Genomic DNA, 20040 nt, shown 5'->3' with positions numbered 1-20040 from the left:
GTGACTTCTTTGCAAAAGCACTAAATACACAATGAGCTCCAGTGCAGGGTGGAAAACCAGGCCGCTTTCAGGTGCCCATGAAAGGAATTCGGGGCCTGACTTTCGGCACTGAATGTTGGGGTGGGGATGGGGAGAGAGAGGTGGGTACCGGTGTATTTGTTAAGGGAAGGGGGCATAGAAAGCGGCTGCTGTGTAGGTCAGACAGAGGCAGCCTGCCCCCCCAGGTGGACTATCCAAGACAGCAAACACAAAATGCCACGTTTCCTCAGTTCCACGCTCCCCCAGACCCCCTATTGCCCCACCCCGGCATGTCCCTGCTGTGAGGGCCGCACATTGGGAACCCAGGAACCAGGCTCCTCCTGGGAACAACCCTCAGGCCTGTCAGCACCTGAGTGACCAGATGTCCTGGTTTTATAGGGACAGTGCCGATATTTGGGGCTTTTTCTTATATAGGCTCCTATTACCCCCACCCCACCCCGCTGGATGTTTCACACTTGCTGTCTGGTCATCCTAGTCAGCACCTGGGACAGCTCCAGCGCCGAGGGCCGGCCCCCGCCTCCCCGCGCAGACAGATGTTTGCGGCAATTAACCCCCCGATCCATCAGCGCCCCCCGTCCCCCAGTGCAGCCCGGCGATCCGCCCCCCGCTCCCCTTCCCCAGCACGTCACGATTCCAGCGGTTCCCCGATCGGGGGGGGGGTAGATCTGTGCCCCCCCAAACACACGCCCGAGGAGCCGAGCCGCCCGTCACGTGGCGGGGGGCCTGGCGGGCGGCGGGGTATATATAGCCCTGCCTGGATGGCTCGCAATGGGTTTGATGTGTAGGGGGATCCTGCCACCTGCTGCGCTTGGGACCAGCGGCTGAATTCTCCAGCGACCCGCAACTGTGAGTCCCCAGCGCTGTGCCCGGCAGACCGGGCTGCAGCCCTCCAGCCTCCCCGAGGGCCATGCGGGGCGCGTCTTGGCTCCCCCCTGCTCCCGAAGCCCCTAGTCCAGCGGCCGCAGCTGAGCAAGCTGGAAAGGAAAGCGGCGCCTCTCCCCGGGAGCTGGAACCGAAGCTCTGGGGTGGCTAGGACCCCCCGGGCAGGGCTTGGGGACACGGGGGGCGGGCCTGGCAGAGATCTCCCAAAGCCGCGCGGGGGGACAGCTCCTTTGCCCTGGCTGGGGCGAGCCTGACTCTGAGGGGGGGCAGAGAAGTGGGGGAGTTTCTATCGGGGACAGGGCTGGCTCCTGGGCGCGGGGGAACCGCCCCAGGGATGGATCCGGGGGGTGGGCGAGCTCCGGGAGCGCGATGCGGCTCGCACGGGGAAGGCGCCTGGGTCGGGGCTGCCCGCTGGCTCTGGGTAACTCCCCGCCACCGCTCTTCTTGCAGGCGCCCAGCCCCATAAGCAGAGGCTATGAGGATCCGGATGATTTCGGCTGCCTCCGTCCTCGTCCTGCTGTTTCTCCCGTCTGAGAAGGGCGCCCCGCTGGAGCGGCCGCGGGGAGCTGCCCCGCAGTTCGCTCTAGTCACCGATCCAGCCTGGGAACTGTGGCCGAGGAGACCGCGGGTGGGGGCCAAGCCCCCGGTGCCTTCAGCGGGCCCCCCCTCTCTCCACGGACCGCTGGGGCCCTGCGGGGCCGGGGATGCGGAGAGCCCCTCGGAGCTGCGAAGGAAGGAGAGATCGCCCCACTCCTCCAGGAGGAAAGACGGCAGACCCAACTCCCTGGACCTGACCTTCCACCTCCTGCGGGAGTTCCTGGAGATGTCCCGGGAGGAAAGACTGGCCCAGAAAGCGCTGAGCAATAAAATGCTGCTGCGGAACATCGGGAAGTGAGGGCGGGGGGGGCCTTTATATGTNGGGGGGGCGCAGAGCGGGGGTGGGGGGTGTTTTTAGGTTGAACATTTAAATTTATTCTTGTAACAAGTGTCAATGGGGGGATCGGCCCGGTGCCCCTGGGGCGCAAAGGGGACCCGGAGCGCGGGGGTAGGAGGAGCGGGGGCGGTATAACCCCCCCCCCCGGCACCTCCTGCGCTTTTGTGGCGGCAGGGGGTCCCTGCCAGGTGTGCGCCCCACGGGGCCAGGTGTGTTCTCGCTCCGTCCCGCGCCGCGGTTAGCTGTGTTCTCTGTGTGCCGTGGATTAAAGCATCGCTGCGGGCCAGCTCGCAATAAACTCTATTTTAACAAGGCTGCTTCGCTTAACGCCCGCCGGCCCCTTGCTGGCGCCTCCTTTTCCTAGGGGGACAGGTTCAAACCTGCTACAGGGGCTGGATTTACACTGAAACTAGTTTGTTGGCATTTCGGACCCGGCTTGACCCCAGTGATCCATTGGCTCCACAAGACCCTTGTTCAAAACCAGAGTGAGACGAGTCCCGAAATGCACCCCAGGCAGGCAGCGCTGGCCCAGGCACGGATCCTTGGCAAATCCTGCCCAGCCAAAACCAACATCTGCCCTGGTTCTACGCCCCCTGGCATCAGCTCTGCCGCCAGCCCCCCATCGTCCCGCTGCCAGCAGCTGCACAGCACAGGACTCTGCACCTACCCAAAGCAGAACTGGATGAGCTCAGGGTGTCCTCTGTCGGGGGGTGGGGCGGTGTTTGTTTAGAAAGACACATTCCCAGATGCAGGGACTTACCCCAAAAAGCTAACCGGAAAACTACAGCGAAAGGCTGCCAGAGACCACTATCCCCGCCCCCCCCCCAGCCTGGGGCAGCCCCTGCTGGGGTGTCCTATCTGCTCTCCCAATGAGACGTTGGGACGCCAAGTGCTTTTCAACTAGCATCTAATTGCACCTGCCACCCCTACCCTCCCCAAGATTTCAGGCAAAATCCCTGACGTGATGCCAGAGGACTATGCCTTGCTGAAACCCAGGGCTGCCGCAAAGCCACCCTACACTGGCAACCTCCCTTCCCTTCATGCCCGTTTCTCCAATCCTGCGCTGCCCAAAACACACGCAGCAGACTCCTGGAGTCCTTCACTTTCTGCTCCCTGATGGTGCAGAATCAAGATAGCTGCCGCAGTCCCTATTCGCCGACACTGGCACCGATACAGGCAGGCAGTGAGTGTGCGTTTGCGTTGGGTTTTATTTACATGTAAATTTCTTTGCACATTATATGCAGCCCTGGGGCTCCTGGCAAGTGACCACACTGGCCTTTGCTAGTCTAAATGTAGACAGTCCAGATTCTAACAGTCGCCTGCTGGCACGTGCCACTGGTCACTTGCTCCCATGATCCAGTCCAGCTGCCTTCTCTTCTTCCAAACAAAAATCCAGATGGGTGGACGTGTGATTTCAGATCAGAAAATTTCACCAGGGAATTAAGACACTATAACTGTTGGTTTTAAGCTACTAAGCTTGGAAGGTGGCCCTGGGAAAAACCAACACAATCATGTTAGATGTCTGACCTTGGTTCTCTAGTGTCTGAATGAAAGACATTCACACAGCAACATCAATGTCCAGAGAGTACATTTCACGGAAATGGAGTTGAATGCTAAAAACAAATGAACACCAGTGCTGGGCATCTAACAACTTTTTAGTCTCCCCAGACTCTCCTGCTACACCAGGGCTCTGAAATGCAGGGAGGAAAACTGTGCATGGCAGAGGCAGAGACAAGAAATAGCTAAGGATTTCACATGGCTTTCCTAGGACATATTTAATGCAGATTTTACATTTTGGCACATTTCCCTCCAAAGCATTCTGGATGGAGAGCACAAACATCAGAGCTGTGTGGGGCCAGAAGGGACCATTCTGCTGAGCAGGAGCTCAGACTAGCCAAACAGGCTGAGAACTTCACTACAAATTAGAAGCAAAAAGCCTGACTTTCAGCTGTGCTGAGCACCTACAACCTGTGTCCGATTTGTAGGTGTTTGGTGCCTCTGAATATCAGGATGCTAGTGTATTAATTACTATTACTGGGGTAAGAAACCAGTGCAAATTACCCAAAGTCTCCCTGCCCAGTCTCAGCCAAGGGTGGCTCTTCCCATGAAAAAGGAGAGCAAGGGATTGGGGGCAGTGGGGAATCGCCCACCCCAGGAAGCAGAAGGAGCTCTGCACCCACCTTGTCTTGACATCACAGAGCAGGATTGAAGTTACTCCCAAATGGAGTTTCACTGGTTTCTTCACTCTTCCCATCCACCACAGAGGAGTCCTGGAAAAGCAGGAAGGAACATATATTCAGTGTCGCTCCAGAGAATGGAGGCAAGCTCCTCATTCTATCCCTTGTAATGCTCTAACCTGCTCTCTAACAGAAGGGGAGGGAATGAGGAAGTTCAGTAACCATCTGTGGTTCAGGGTATTATACCTGGCTTGAAATGCCACAGTCCCAGCCCCGGAGAAAGCACACGCCCACTGAATTCCAAAGGTGTGTCAGGATGATCACTCAGGCCAGCACTGAAAGGCAGAAAGCTACAGCCTGGTGGAGAATGAGACACACGCACAATGCTGTGATCAGGTGGGAATGAAGGCAAAAGAATGGGGAAGTACAACTGACAGCAAGAGGCACCCTCTCTGTAGGAAACAGATGCTAGTCCAGGGGTTGGCAACCTTTCAGAAGTGCGGTGCCGAGTCTTCATTTATTCACTCTGATTTAAGGGTTTGAGTGCCAGTCATACATTTTAACGTTTTTAGAAGATCTTTCTCTAAGTCTATAATATCTAACTAAACTATAGTTGTACGTAAAGTAAATAAGGTTTTTAAAATGTTTAAGAAAGTTCATTTAAAATTAAATTAAAATGCAGAGTCCCCAGATTGATGGCCAGGACCCAGGCAGTGTGAGTGCCACTGAAAATCAGCTTATGTGCCACCTTCAGCGCCTGTGCCATAGGTTGCCTACCCCTGTGCTAGTCCGTCTGCTGGGACAATCTGTTTGTTCTATGTTTGTACCGCACCTAACACAACAAGGTCCTAGTCCATAAGTAGGCCTCCTAGGAGCTAGGGTAACACAATGAATCATAATATGCCGTATTCCCCAGGCCTCTCAATTGTCCTTCATTGTGAGGCAGCTCACACATTCCAGGACCAAAGCCCCCTATGTCACATAGAGATGTGGAGCCCCCTCTCGTTGGCTGCTGAAAATGGCTTACAGCAGCATTTAAGACTCATCAAAACAGGCCTTTAGGAATCTCACCCCATTTTCATTTTTCTACAGGATTCACTTTGGTGGTGACCCTCAGTGTGTGTCAGTGCCATATCGTGTCCTACCCCCCTCCCCCGGCCTCAGCGGGCTGAAGGATGGAGTCCTTCTCTGACCGTCTGTTCTTAGAGAACCAGCTAGAGAGACTGGGACACTGAGACGACCCTGAGCAGTGGTTCTCAGCTGTAGCCATATTGCCCCCTCCACTCCCTTCCACTTAGCTGGGATCTAAACAGCCGCAGGCTGATAGCTCATGGTGCAATGGACTTTCAGACAGGTTGGGTCCTTAATCTGCGAGTGCAAGTTCAGTGACTTGGTGCAAATCCATCCGAATAGTGATTTGCATGAGCAATTTCCTGATGTACGCACAGGCCATTGTCTGAAAATCTGTCCTCACAGGGCCTCATTATCTCCATTACAGAAGCGGAAACTAGCACCCATCTCTGCAAAAGCCTTTGAGATGAAAGGTGCTGCACAAGTGCAGAGCATCATTATATCGTAACAGTCCTTCAGAAAGGAGGAGGAAGGGAACAGAGAGTCTAAAAATACATTTAGTTGGAGCAAGCAAGAGCAGTTCAGGTTCCCCAGCCTAGAAGGGAAATAAAGTTTGATCATCATGAAGCTTTTCAGGGATAATGGTTGGGAGTTATTCTTGAGTATTTTTTTTTAAAGTACATTTTTCCCATCTGTAAAATAAAATGTAAGAAATACCTAAAGCCCGCTATTTCCGCTGGGGATGGGAAGAATAGTTTCATTGTTAAAACAGGGCCATTTATGCACAGTCTGTGCTGGCAAAGAAGTTGTCAGTGATATTAACCCTTCACATGAGTGCACCTCAAGTTCTTAATGGCCGTAGGTGAATAGTTACATAGAATCTGGCTCAGTATCTCACAGTTGAGAGAAGGATGAAAAGGGAGCCAGTGGCTGCTTCCCTGATCCTGGACAGGTTCTCTTTGAAAAGGCTGATCTTCAGAAAGACCTGGAAGTGTAATATCCATCCCGAGGTGAACAGAGGTTCTTTAAATACATTAGGAGCAAAAGAAAGGTGAAGGAAAGTGTAGGTCCTGTATTTAGTGGAGAAGGAGAGCTAATAACTGATGTCATCAAGATGACTGAGGATTTTATGCCTATTTTACTTCAGTATTCACTAAAAAGGTTAATGGAGCCAGATACTCAACACAATTAATATTAACAACAAGGAGGAAGCAATGAAAGCCAAAACAGAGAATGAACAAGTTAAATAATATTTGGATAAGTTAGATATATTCAGGTCAGAAGAGCCTGATTAAATTAACTAGTGTACTTAAGGATCTAGCTGAAGCAATCTTGGAAACATTAGCAATTATCTTCAAGAACTCCTGGAGGACGGGTGAGGTCCCAGAAATCCAGAGAAGGGCAAACTTAGTGTCTATCTTTAAAACGAGGAACAAAGAGGACCTGAAGATTTATGACCCAGTCAGCCTAACTTCAACACCTGGAAAGATACTGTCAATCAGTTTGTATGCAGCTGGAGGACAATAACAACACAGGAGAAAGTTAAGAGGTGACATCTAAGTATCTTTATGAGGGAACAAATATCTGATAACGGGCTCGTCAATCTAGCAGAAAAGTACAACACGGTCCAATGGCTGGAAATTGAAGCTAGATAAATTCAGATTGAAAATAAATGATACGTTTGTAATGGTGAGAGTAATTAACCATCGGAACAATTTACCAAGCGTTGTGTGAGATTCTCCATCAATGACAATTTTTAAATCAAGACTGGCTGTTTTTCTAAAAGCTCTGCTCTAGGGATTATTTGCGGGGTAGTTCTCTGGCCTGTGCTACCCAGGACGTCAGATTAGATGATCACAATGGTTCCTTCTAGCCTTGGAATCTATGAATCGTTAATAAGGTTCTAAGCAATACCCAGCATGGACTTGTCAAGAACAAATCATGCCAAACCAATCTAATTTCTTTCTTTGACAGGGATATCGGCCTAGGAAATGAAGGAGAAGCAGCAAACATGATATATCTTGATTTTAGAAAGGGTTTTGACATAGTCTTACATGACATTCACATAAGCAAACTAGAGAAATGCAGTCAAGATGAAATTACTATTAAGTGGATGCATAACTGATTGAAAGACTGTACTCAACGAGTAGTTATCAGTGAGTTGCTGTCAAAATGGGAGTGCACACCTACTGCGATCCCGGGGGGGCAGTCCTGGGTATAGTACTATTCAATATTTTAATGAATTACTTGGATAATGATGTTTATAAAATCTGCGGATAACACCACGCTAGGAGGGGTTGCATTGCAAGAACATTGGAGGACAGAATTAGAATTCAAAATGATCTTGACAAATTAGAGAATTGGTTTAAAATCAAGATTAAATTCAACAAAGACAAGTGCAAAGTAATTCACTTAGGAAGGAAAAACAAATGCCGAATTTCAAAATGAGGAATACCTGGCTAGGTGATAGTACTTCTGAAAAGGATATGGGTTATTTTGTGGATCATAAATTGAATATGAGCCAACAATGTGATGCAGTTGCAAAAAAGGCTAATATAATTCTGGGGTGTATTAACAAGAAGGTTGTATGTAAGATATGGGAGGTCGCTGTCCCACTCTGTTCTGCACGGATGGGGCCTCAGCTGGAGTACTGTGTTCAAATCTGGGAGCTGTTCTTTAAGAAAGATACACACAAATTGGAAATTGTCCAGAGGAGAGCTATAAAATGATAGAAAACCTGACCTATAAGAAAAGGTTAAAAAAATCTGAGGATGTTTCATCTTGAGAAAAGAAGGCTGAGGGGAGATCTGATAACAGTCTTCAGATATGTTCAGGGCTGTTAGAAAGAGGACAATGATCAATTGTTCTCAGTGTTCACTGGTGGTAGGACAAGAAGTAATGGCCTTAATCTGCAGCAAGGGAAATTTAGAAAGTTTACCTAACTATAAGGATAGTTAAGCTCTGGAATAGGGTTCCAAGGGATCCCATCATTGTAGGTTTCTAAGACCACGTTGGACAGAGACTTGTCAGGGATAATTCAATCCTGTCTCAGTGCAGGGGGCTGGACTTGACTTCTTGAGTTCCCTTCAAGCCCTACTTTTCCATAATTCTATTATTCTAACAACCAGAGGATTGTTTCTGGCATTTGGAGAACTCTGCCTGCAAAAGTAAGTGCCCAGTGTGAAAATAGGGAAGACTAATATACGACCAGCGATGGAGGATGATTCCCGTGCACCAGCTAGTCCCTTCCCACCTCTTCAGGGATTTATTGCTGAAGCTTGGCCAGCCACACTTTCTCCTCTGGAGCTAAAGGACACAAGTTACACCAGGTTTTGGAGTCAGATCCATTACAGCTGCTGCAGTGCAGTGGTTGGGTGGTGCTGAACTGGTCCCAGAGCCTTCCATGGGTAAGGAATTGAATGAAGATCCCACCCATCATGTCGACTATCCAGAAATTAAAGATTCCAAAACATTTCCTGAATAATAAAGGAAACTCCCCCTCCTCACCAGCACTTACATTTAGAGCTGGGAGACTAGCAGGTTTTTCAGTTCACTGACAATGCCAAAAATGGAGGGGAGGGGAGGGATTATTTCAGGTCAAACTCAAGAAAAAATGTCCAAAATTTTCAGTGAATCAAAAAGTCCATAAAAAGATCATATCGGGGGTCAAACTAAATGTGTTGCTTCAACTCAAAATGACTTGTTTCATTTCAGTTTCAGACTCTTTAGAAGCCTTTTTATATTGTTCCTTTAACAACATTAAAAGACATTTTGAAACAAAAAATGTCATTTCATACCAAAACTATGGAAACGTTTCATTTTGAAAACGCCCAAATCCAAAGAGGATGATTTGGATTATTTGGGGGGGGGGGGGAAGGGAATTCCAGCCATAACAATTGAGGTGAAACTGACACAAATCTGCCAAATCTCGTTGCCAAATCTACATTTTTCTCCCCATTAAGAAAAAACAACCAAAAACGTGGATGGAAACTTGTTCCCAGCTCCCGCCCCGTTCTGGCTCTGGGTGTAAAACTCCCGGAGCACTTCCCAGAGCCCTACCCCTACGAATCGTGCAATCAGCGGACCCCCAGCCGGAGTGACACCAGGTAGCCCCCAACTCGGGCTCTCACTGACCTGCCCGGAGCCAGATGTCCCAGCCAGTCCCCGCTCCGCGCTGCCTTTGGCGGCACTGGCCCCGGCGGAGCTGTCCGAGGTGCTGAACCTCTGGGCTGGGCCAAAGCAAGCGGTTTCTTCGGGCTCCGCGGCTCCGCCGCCCTGGGCTGCGGATTCAGCCGGCCTGTCGAGGGCGTTTCCCTGGGGAGGATTTTGGAGGGCAGAACAGGCGGCGATCGTTTGCCAGGCGTTGCTGGACGCTGCAGCTTCTGCCCCGGCCCCCTGCGAGCCTGCAGCAGCCCCGTCCGGCCCAGCCGCATCCTCCTAAAAAGCAAACCCCGGGGAGGAGAGAGGGGAGGCAGTGAGAAGAGCTGTGGGGGTGGGGAAGGGATTTATCCCAGGCGCCTTCTAGAAACCTTGTGAACACGTGGGGGAGATGAGCCGAATGGCCTGGCTAGGTCAGAACAGCGCAGCTTCGCAACGGCTCTGCAGGGTCCAGCGTCTTTAATGACCCCTGGCATCACTGCAGCAGCCCAGGGCTGGGGGCAGGATTTCATTAACCCTGAGCTCCTCCACGCCCTCCTCTCGGCAGCTCCTCTGTGAAGCACTTTCATGATGGCCTAGGATGGGCGGGTGCAAACAGGTCTCAGGACAGCCACAACCACCAGGCTGCTCAGTGGGGGTGGGGGTTCTGGTCTGGAGAAGAGGAGGGCCATTGGTCTAGCCCACCCAAACAGGGATTATATTACACATCTGCGCACTGCCATGTCACACACGCCTGGCTATGCACACACACCTCACTTGTATGTCATGCATGAGTGTGTATCTTCGGCTTTTGAGAGGACAATCCTACCACACCAAGCGTGTGTCCCAGGTCCTTCTGCATCACTCACAGTTGTAGTGATCAGGAGAGTCCTGGAGCCATTACCTGCTGGGCGGTGCCCGGCTCTCTCTCAGCTCCCTCCTTGCCAGCTGGGACATCCGACTCCGCAGCTTGAGTTGAACCAGGTCGTTTAGCCATGGCATCAGCTTCCCAAGCAGTCTCACTCTCAGCCTCCTTCAACATCAGGGCTTTTCCCTTGGCCTCCTCTTCCTTTCCATCCACAGGGACATTCAGGGTCTCCTCTCTGCCCTCACCACTTGCCATTTGCCCTTCTGCCACAGACTCTGCTGCTGCACCTTCAGCATCCCCCCACACAGTGTCTTCCTCTCCTTCCTCTGCCCCTTCTTCAGACTCATCAACTGCAAGGATAATACATAGCCATCGCAATGTGAAAGGGAGGCAGACAACACCTAGTCCAGATGGGCACAGACACCTAGATTTCATAGACGCTGGCTGTCAGCAGAACTGTCAACTGAGGAAGTCTCAGAGCAGGGGAACCCCAACCTCTAACGATTTACAGGGAAATAAGAGAAGTACTGAAAATAGATGGATGGTCTCTGGGGAAGAACAACTTGAATGGGGATTCTTCTGAAGGGGAAGGAGCTGAGCTGGATTCCTGTTCCCCTCTCAAAGGAACTTTGGGGTCAGAGTAAGCCGAACTGGATTTCTGCACCCAGAATGGAATAGACACAAGAACCCTGATCTAAAGCACATTGGGCTGAATAGGAACATCTCCACTGAGCTCAGCAGGCTTTAGATTCAACCCTAAGCGCTTCTCCCTTAGGAGGAAAAGGTTCCCCAACTGAACACAGCACAAAGGTACCATGAGGTGCTAGTTCTGTGACATCCTACAGCGTCTCTCTCATTCTCTTTGCTCACCAGCTATCTCCCTCCTCCCTGTCTCTTTCCTTCACTCATTCATGAGAAATGCACCCAATGAACACAGCACTGCACCTCCAATGCATCCATCCCAGGACACAGAGTAGAGAACCCCAAGGAGGCGGTTTCCAGAAGAGCAGCCACAGGCCTCTGGTAGGTATAACACAGACAAGTGTCCAATGCAAGGGAAAAGGCTCTCGGCTCCTCCCTGACAAAGACAGGACAATGGCTGGGATTCTCACACCCTTGCTGATATTCAGGAGTACACATTGTCCCACTGAAATCAGCCACCAGTGAAATGGACAAGGTGGCAGAACTGGGACACAAGTGACGTTAGAATCAAGAAAAGAAGGAAGGTTTTTATACTGGTTGAAGTAGCCCCTAATACCACAGTCAATGGAGCATTGTGAAAATACAGACAGACCAGCAAACCCTCCTCTCCAATGCTCCCATTTCTGACCAGCCCAGACCATTTCCTCTCACCTTTAATGAAGTCCAACTGATACAGCACCCGCTCCTCAGCATTGAAATCCACAGCATAGTGCTCCATATTGTCATAACCAGACTCCAGCACCTCCACTTCACAGCTCTGGGTCACCTCGGAAATTCTGGGAAAGGAAATGAAAATTCGACCCCAGATGATCCAGTCCCTCAGAGAAATTGGGGTCAGAATGTGAATGTGAAAATAAGGAGTTCTACTTACTTTTGTATGAGAACTTTGGCATTCTGAGTAGCCAGAAAAGGAGAAGAGAAGAAAGATGAGATTATGGGAATAGAACTAAAATCAAGACAAAAACGTGGTGAGCGTGTGCACATGTGTGTGTGACACACACACACACACACCAGCTGGAGTTCCCACATAAGAACAGCCACACTGGGTCAGACCAAAGGTCCATCTAGCCCAGTATCCTGTCTTCTGACAGTGGATGGAATGAACGGAATGGGGAATCATCAAGTGATCGATCCCCCGTCACCCATTCCCAGCTTTTGACAAAGAGAGGCTAGGGACACCATCCCTGCCCAGCCTGCTCGTTATAAAGGATACACACTGTGTATAAATCCTATATACCACATTTGGGGTTTGGCTTAATTGTGAACCCAAACAAGCACAAAGCCCAGCCCAAGTGCTCTCCTCAAGCCTAACTGTTCTTAGGGTTTTCCCTACAGAAGCTGTCTGCTCAAGGGCCTAGGTTTCTTCTGCCTTAAAAGTGGTGCCAACTCCTTATTCCAGAGCCACACATTCCTGGACTTGAAGGATCTGAAGCAAGTGGGTGACTCCAAGCTATCAAGGTGTTGGTGGGAAAGGAAGATACGACTCCATTCCCATGGCACTGAGTTGCAAGTCTGGTTTGAAAAGCAATGATTGCTTGTATTCTAAAGCCAGTCTTGTCCTACTCATGACTTCCCCCTACCCTGTTCATCTCTTGGCTCTGGGAAACAAAGCGTACTGGCTCTCCTTGGCAACAGGAGACCCAAGGTTGAATGAGATGACGACGGCCATTCAGCCTCCTGCCACATTACCTGCACAAAGACGGCCATCTGCAGCTCCTCCATGGACTGCAACGCTGCATCCACCAGCTTGGAGGATGACTCAATGTGTTCACTGTATGACCTGGTGAGGGATTTCAGGTGCTGGGTCTTCTCCTCCTGTTCATAGGTGATCCTCTGCAGCATGATCTTCCTCCTCTCCTCCAGGATGGCATATATGCGGTCAAACTTCTCACACAGAGCTTGCTTCTGGGCCTTGCTGTTGTCCTGCTCGAAGGATGCAAAGAGCAGTCAGTCACCAGCTCCATTGGCTTGGCTTAGACATAGGTTTGGACAGTTGATTCATGAGGTAAGGAGCCCAGCTTGAATATACTTTTTCATTAGTAATATTGGATCATCTGACATTTGTATTCAACATTTTAAAAAAATGGATTCCAATGCCTCCCAAAGCTATATAGGAAGAAGCATGATTTTGTAATTAAAGCAACGATCTGGGTAGAGCGGAGTGAAAACTGGAATTTCCATCCCATGGGAAATTCTGATATTTTGACCTTTGTTTTAGTTCGGATGAAGTTGAAATCTCAAAAAAAAAATCACACAATGAAACATTCCAAAAAATGCCAGTTTGGAAACATTTCTGGAGTTCATTTCCTGTGCCACAGTCAAGTGACTCTCATAATGGACTATGCTGATCAGTCAGCTGAGATCAACATGCATCATGGGAGATGCAGTTCAGACAAGGAGCCTGCCCCATACGAGTGAATGGGAGCACAAAAACAAATAACATCTCACATGAGACTCCACAGTTCTATAGGCAAACACAGTCTAACGCTGGATTGACTCAAAATGAAATGTTTCAGATCAGCTCACCAAACCAAAATATTTCAGGCTGGGCTGACTGAAAGCAAAATGAAGTATTTCATATCCTTTATCCCAATGGAAAGTTTAAAACATTGAGCAAACACAAAAATCAGCAAAGACCTCTCACTTTGCTGAAACTACAGGTCATTTTGACAAAAAATTCCTGAGCAGCTTAGCTGTGGGATTCAGGACTCCATGGTTCTAATCCCAGATCCACTACTGTGTGATCAAGATGCATCCCCACTGCTTCCCAGCTGCCCCAACTGTAAAAGAGGATAAGGAAATTCTCTACCTCATGGGGAGGTTAGGAGGCTTAATTCATTATTGCCAGTAGAGCCCTTTGACAGCCTCAGATGGAAGGTACCTTAGAACGATATCTTAGGCACTTGGCCACTGAAATGCAGCCCCACAGCAGCCAGCCAGAGAAACATCACTCATTTTATCACAGTGCAAAGAAAAAAACTATTAGGACATAACAGCAAACTCCTGTCATGGAGTGTCCATGCAGAGCAGACCAGGACTTTGGCTTTCCAGGTCGTCTTCAAATGCAGCAAACTAAAGGAAAAATGCATCTGTGCCAACAGCAGGAGCTTCCAATCTATCTGGGTGAAAAGGGCTGCCCCTCTCTGAGCTCAGAACTGTTTTATGGGGCTCCCCCTCCCCAAAAAGGATCCTGAGGACCTGCATGCAGTACCTCGATGTTCCTGCATGTGCCTTGCAAGTTATCAATGAAGGCCTGGATTCTGTCATTGGTGGTCACCAGGGCTCCAATTCCATCTGTCAGCGCAGACTGTGGGGGAGAGACGAGAGCTCAGATCATTTACCATTCAGCACCGCAAACATGGCCAGCAATGCACAAGACACCGGGAGAAGATGGCCCAGGCTCCAAAGAGCCTGCCTCTGCGACAGACCATTCCCTCTTTCACTACCACGCTGGTTCCCAGCATAGGTGTCTGATGTGGTGGAAGGCAAGCGTCACATTTTCAGAGACAAGAGGGAATAGCTTCACGCTGTCACCATTTGTGTAGTGTTCCCAAGCACCTCTTCCAGGGAATGCTGGATAAATAAGACACCAGTATCTTCCCACGCCACCCCAAGACCCATCTAAGTCTCTGTATATCTGTTGACAGCACTGTCCCCCCAAAAAACACACAGTCTGGCTTTGAATGTCTTTCACCAAGTGCAAGTTAGAGTGTAGGATGGGAATGAGGAGACCCACAGCATCCTGATCCCAGTGTGACCTTGAGGAAGTCATGGTCTTATCTCCATACCTCAGCTTCTCCATCTATTAGGAGGAGATAACATGTGCCTGATGGGTGCTGTGAGCCTTAATTAATGAGCATAAAAGTCATTGAGATCCTTAGTGCACACAGCATACCAGCACTGTCCACCTATCTCCCTACCTCCTCCATACCCCCGGGAACCTCTGGTCTAGCTTGTTGCATGTTCTATATAGTCCCTATGTACTAGTGGAGTGAATGAACAGTAACACTGAACTCAGCACCTGAAGCTTCTGAACAGTCTTCTCTAGTGGACAAGACCTACAGTGGATGCAGTGGGAGAGCTGCTGGTATATAGGCATAAGTTTAAATCTTCATTTTGTCTAAGAGCCTCGCAGCAGAGCCTGGAGAGGATAAAAGTTTGCGCTCTGTAAGAACGAGATGCCCAACATTCTCCTCTCCAACCTGGTAGCAATGATCCAGGTACCAGGCACCCCTGTGAGCAAATGCCAGGGAGAGGCCAACCTTCTGTTTCATGTAGATGTCGGACAGGGGAGCTACTTCACACTCCTTGTGCTCCCCGAAGACCTTGCAGAGGGAGCAGGTGGGCACCCCACACGTCATGCAGTAGATGTTGATCTTTTCTTCCTCATGCTCTTCGCAGCTTGGGTGTCCTGTCTTTAACAGAGGTCTGGAGCTAAACGTGGGGAGAGGGCATTGAGAGAGAGCCAGAAAGGTGGAAAGTCAAGATGGGGTTTTATTTTTTCCTTCCCCCTACCAGTGCCAAGACCTGAAGCCCAACAGGGTAGATGCCACATGCTGAGAAGTCAGTACTGAGACCCAGGCTCCAGCGCAGAGGCAGACAAACTATGGTCCGCAAACCACATCTGGCCCATGGGACCGTGCTGCCCGGCGCTTGAGCTCCCGGCTGGAGAGGCTAGACCCCTGGCCACTCCCCTGCTGTTCCCACTCCTCCGCAGCCTCACCGGCACATGGACAGCGCTGTGGGTGGCAGGGTTGCACGCTCCTGCAGTGCAGCAGCATGTCTGGCTCTGGTGAGAGGAGTGGCTCCAGACATGCTTCTCAGAGCAGCATGGTAAGGGGACCGGGGCTGGGGGGTTGGATATGGGGCAGGGGGTCCCGGGGGACAGGGAGTAAGAGTGGTTGGATGAGACAGAGGTTCAGGGGGGCAGGGGGAATTGGATAGGGGGTGCTCAGGGGAGAAGGAGCCAGGGGGGGTTGGATCCGTCAGAGTTCTGAGAGGGGCAGACGGGGTGGAAATGGGAGAGGTCGGATGGGGACGGGGGCCAGGCTGTTTGGGGAGGCACAGACTTCCCTACCTGGCCCTCCATACAGTTTCACACCCCAACATGGCCCTCAGGCCAAAAAGTTTGCCCACCCCTGCTCCAGGGCAATGGAAACCAACCAGCTGCATAGCTAGGTGAGCAGTGCCCTCTGCTAGGAGTTCTGCACTGGTGTTAGCACCAAACAGGCTCACCTCATTTCTGTCCTACCAAAATCAGCAGGAACAGGAAATGAACAAGTGGACAGAAGGAGGTCCGGAGATCTGGGTTCTGCTCCCAGCCCACAACAGAGGGCCTGTCACTTCCCACTCTGTGCCCCTCTCACCCTTGGTTTGTCTCGTCTCCTCACACTGTAAGCTCTTTGGGGCAGGGACTGTCTCGCACAATGCATACGTACACCAATGGGGCACTTGCATAAATGACAGCTTCTTACGCCACCAATCTATCCCATCAGCACCCCAGCTCCGCTGATGTTAGTAAGGAATCTTCCCCCACTTTTTTACTTCTGTTAGCCCTGCAGAGCCAACCCAGCTGAGAATGGGGAGCAGGTTCTATTCCCGCTCATGGGTCATCAACAGAATTGTTTGCTACATTCCACTTGCAGACGTGCAAATGCCCCGGATGCAAAGGTACTATAGAAAGCAGTTTGGTCTGTCAAACCTATAGTATGAGGTGATGATGTATGAAAAGGCAAGACTCTAGTTTTTCTCTCAGATCCCACAGTGAGTCAACAGTTAGAAAAACACTTTTTTTTTTTACTTATAAAGTGGGCACATTTGATCTGGAGTTGCCATCTCATTTACACAGAGGCAGAGTCGAGTTTGTTGTAATCTATGGAATCAAAGCTCTTATGCAGGAGACACTGATTAAAGAAAACAGCGACAACTATAGACACAACCATGCTTCCACACAGGTTGATTTTTAGCTTTGATTTCTTTCTTTACCAGGGACCGGAGCCTGTCTGGAACATTATACAGTACACAGAGACCTCTAATGGCTGAATAATATTTTGCAAGGAGACATATTACAGAGTGTGCAGGCTGTACTGATTCTCTCTCTCTCTCTCACACACACACACACACACACACACGTAACGTGTTGGGACACCTTGCTGACTCCTGTTTGTAAATATCAATGATGTTCTCCACTAGCAGATTCCTCTGCAGGCCATAGACACCATGCCTGTCCAGGACCACTTCATGGCGACAAGATGGGCAGCGAAAGCGGCCTGCGGAGCCCAAGGTTGTCCCACGAGACTGAAACACAAAAAGGATCTTCATTAGATGTGGCTACAGGTGGTTTGCTCAGCCAGTCCCAGACTGGTTTGATAGGAATCACATGACCTGAAGCACACTGCAAACCTGTCACATGGGAAGCAAAGTGAGAAGAGCGTGTACTTCTAAAGGGAGGGATTGCAGTGCAGTAGCTAAGTGTAAACACAAGATATTTAATTGCCCAAAGGCAGGTGATGAAAATCCCCCAGGACAACAGAAGCATTGGAATAAGAATATGCATAACCCTTCAGTTATGCTGAGCCATCTGCACATGACTCAAGAAGATCATTCTGGTACTGCTACCAGAAAGAAAACCTTCTCTTGAAATGTTAAGTTATTCCACTCAGTTCTTCTCAGTTAATTTCAATCAAATAAGGAATTAGCCCTTCAAAGTCAGTAGTGATGAGCAGCAAAGAGCCATGAAGGAGTTAAAAGCTATTAAAACTTCAGGGTGAATCATCACCATACCCAGCATTCCTGCATGCTGTTATGTGAGAACATTAACACTTTATGCTGAGGGAGATCCTGATCCAATGGCCCAAGCACAGGATTAAGAGCATCTATATTGCGATCATAGCTCAGACAGACTCCCAGCATAGCCTTGTGCATGTCACTTCACCCATCAGTGACTCCATCTTCTCATCTGTAAAATGGAGACAGTCAGACAGACCTGTCTCAGGTGTGATGGTGCTTCTTAATAAAATGCCATGTGTTGTTATGAATGCCCAGATTGCTATCAAAGAAAATGTATTACTGAGCTGCCAACATGCCAGTCCATTCCTTATGAACACACTAGAATAGTTTCTCCTAATACATTTGGCATCAGCAGCCCCTCATGTCTATTGACAACTCATCCACATTTCTCGGTCTTCTTGTGCATAAAGACATTGCTTGACTTTCCGGGAAACTTTAGTCATTTTGTCAGAGGCCAGGTAAGCACAAACTTCTCTACAACACTGCTAGGTGTGTGTTATAACTGCCCGGAGCAGACAACCATTATAGCTACTACTAGATCCCCTCTTTATAGTCTCTAGACTAGAAATGGAGCACTTGGCATTCAGGTACATTTAAAAAAGGACATTGGTCCCTGAGCAGGGGAATCAGATGCATGAGTAACACTAGCTGGGTCCCTCCCAACTTTCTGCTCAAGCTTTCTATACATTAATTTTATAAATAGAAGCTATTCCTTGTTTGGAGAGAGGGGGTGCAGGATGGGGAAACATAGGACAGATGTAAAAGAGTGGTCTTGTGGTCAAGGCACTTGACTGGAACTCAGATGATCTGTGAACAGGGGATTGTTCACTCCTACCTCACAGCAGACTAGGCTATTAAAATCATTAATGTTTCTGAGGCTCCCAGGTCCTGTAACAGAGGGAACACATACAGCCCTGACCAGCGGGAAAGGAATTCAGTGGATTAATTTCCTTTCCTGAGAGGATTGTGTGTGGAAATTTAGCAGAAGCTGGAAAGGGTTGATGAAGAGGACAATTCAGGGGCACTCTCCTTTCCTACCCAATTGATCAATCCATATTCCAACCGTGTGACTCTTCCTGCCTACTTAGAAACACAGATGCAGGACCCTGCAGTATCAATTGGATAAAATAAATAAAAAAAACCTCTCGCCAGGAGCAGAAGGCTGCAACTGGGATGACTCACCTGAAATATGTCATTTGCACATTTCCGGCACAGGTTGTGCTGACAAGGCAGGATTACCACAGGTTTGGTGAACATCTCCAAGCAAATAGGGCATATGAGCTGCCTCTCCAGGCTGTCGATGGGGTGATCCCTCCGATAGGAGTTGTATTCCATTTGAATAGACATGACAAGAAAGCCAATGCAGCCCTCCCTGCTCCCCAAACCCAGCACTCAAGCAACAGAACAAGGAAGCGCCGAGGAAGAGCACAGGAAGGTATGGAAGGGGAAAGCAGCCTGCCACACGGATTGAGTGCTGGATGCAGCTGTTGGCCTGGTGGTCTCTGGGGCTCTGCTTCAGCTCCACTTTAGGACTCCAGGAATTTGATGGCTGAGGCTATTCCCTTCTCATGTTACTACTAAGGTTCTTGCTCATCTCTGGAAGGAAAGAAGGCTCAGTCTGACTTCATAGCCCAGTGTCAGCATATTACCCAACAGAGACATCCGCTAGAGATGGTGAAGCTAAAAAGGACTCAAGCACATTTAAATTAGTTCACACAGAGCCAGGGTGCACACATCCAGCCATCCAGTACGCACAAGCTCTTTGGCACAGGAGCTTCCCTAGTGCAAAGAAGCCCTAAAAACTGACTGAGGACCTTTGAGTCCTGCAGAACTATAAACAATGCGAGATTGAGAGCAATTAAAAGAACAGCCAGGAGAAAAAGCTCAGCAGTTTGATTATGGGATAGAGAGAGGGTTGCATAATGGCTACTTCCCCTACCACAGTAGCAGTAGACTAACTGCAGGATAAATCTTGATCTTGCACAGCATCCATTACTGTGACTTAAATAAGAGGTTACAAAGTGAGGAAGGATGCTCCAGTGGTTAGAGTACTAGCCTAGGACTTGGAAGATCTGGGCTCAAGTCCCTGCCACAACCCTCCTGAATGACCTTGGAAAGTCACTTATCCTCTGCCTCAGTTTTTCCATCTGTACAAGGGGGACAATCACTGCCCTACCTCACAGGGTGAGGTGAGGATAAATACATTAAAAGATTGTGAGGTGCTCAGATAGGTACATGGTTGCTGATACCATACTAAGATAGAAGAGGAAACCTCTCCTTTTTAATGTGTTCTTGACAGGCATTCAGACTTAGTTTTCCATACCCTATGGATTCTTAGCTCTATCAAGGCAAAGATATGATGTGCTAGCTTACAGGGTTCACATGATGTATGCTAGTTCACGTTGTATTGAAATGGTCTCTTGTTATATGATAAAACAACA

At 49.4% G+C, this 20040-nt stretch overlaps 2 protein-coding genes across 2 annotated transcripts; one reads left to right on the top strand and one right to left on the bottom strand.

The window, feature by feature from the left end:
- Positions 1-1380: 1380 nt before the first annotated feature.
- Positions 1381-1816, top strand: LOC116816769 (corticoliberin-like). The gene has a single exon (XM_032766243.2). The coding sequence runs from the start codon at positions 1397-1399 to the stop codon at positions 1814-1816; it is 420 nt and encodes a 139-aa protein (XP_032622134.1). The 5' UTR covers positions 1381-1396.
- A 1382-nt stretch (positions 1817-3198) lies between these two features.
- LOC116816837 (tripartite motif-containing protein 54-like) lies at positions 3199-18964 on the bottom strand. The gene is made up of 11 exons (XM_075072446.1): positions 18771-18964; positions 16959-17117; positions 15073-15244; positions 14022-14117; positions 12500-12733; positions 11682-11704; positions 11462-11586; positions 10145-10458; positions 9238-9540; positions 4036-4125; positions 3199-3345 (listed from the first exon to the last, which is right to left on the bottom strand). Exons 1-10 carry the CDS (start codon positions 18944-18946, stop codon positions 4048-4050), a joined length of 1680 nt encoding a protein of 559 aa, XP_074928547.1. The 5' UTR covers positions 18947-18964; the 3' UTR covers positions 3199-3345; positions 4036-4047.
- Positions 18965-20040: the final 1076 nt, after the last annotated feature.

Source organism: Chelonoidis abingdonii, chromosome 14, assembly GCF_003597395.2.
Source record: "Chelonoidis abingdonii isolate Lonesome George chromosome 14, CheloAbing_2.0, whole genome shotgun sequence".
In the NCBI taxonomy this organism is placed as follows: domain Eukaryota; kingdom Metazoa; phylum Chordata; order Testudines; family Testudinidae; genus Chelonoidis; species Chelonoidis abingdonii.
Note: the sequence above shows the minus strand (reverse complement) of the source record. Positions and strands in the feature narration are given on the sequence as shown.

Coding starts and splice junctions, on each gene's coding strand:
- LOC116816769 (XM_032766243.2), top strand. CDS start 1,397: ATGAGGATCCGGATGATTTCGGCTGCCTCCGTCCTCGTCCTGCTGTTT.
- LOC116816837 (XM_075072446.1), bottom strand. CDS start 18,946: ATGTCTATTCAAATGGAATACAACTCCTATCGGAGGGATCACCCCATC. Junction 14,118..15,072: donor ACATCTACATGAAACAGAAG/GTTGGCCTCTCC, acceptor TCTCCCCCACAG/TCTGCGCTGACAGATGGAAT. Junction 4,126..9,237: donor GGACATCTGGCTCCGGGCAG/GTCAGTGAGAGC, acceptor CTGCTTTTCCAG/GACTCCTCTGTGGTGGATGG.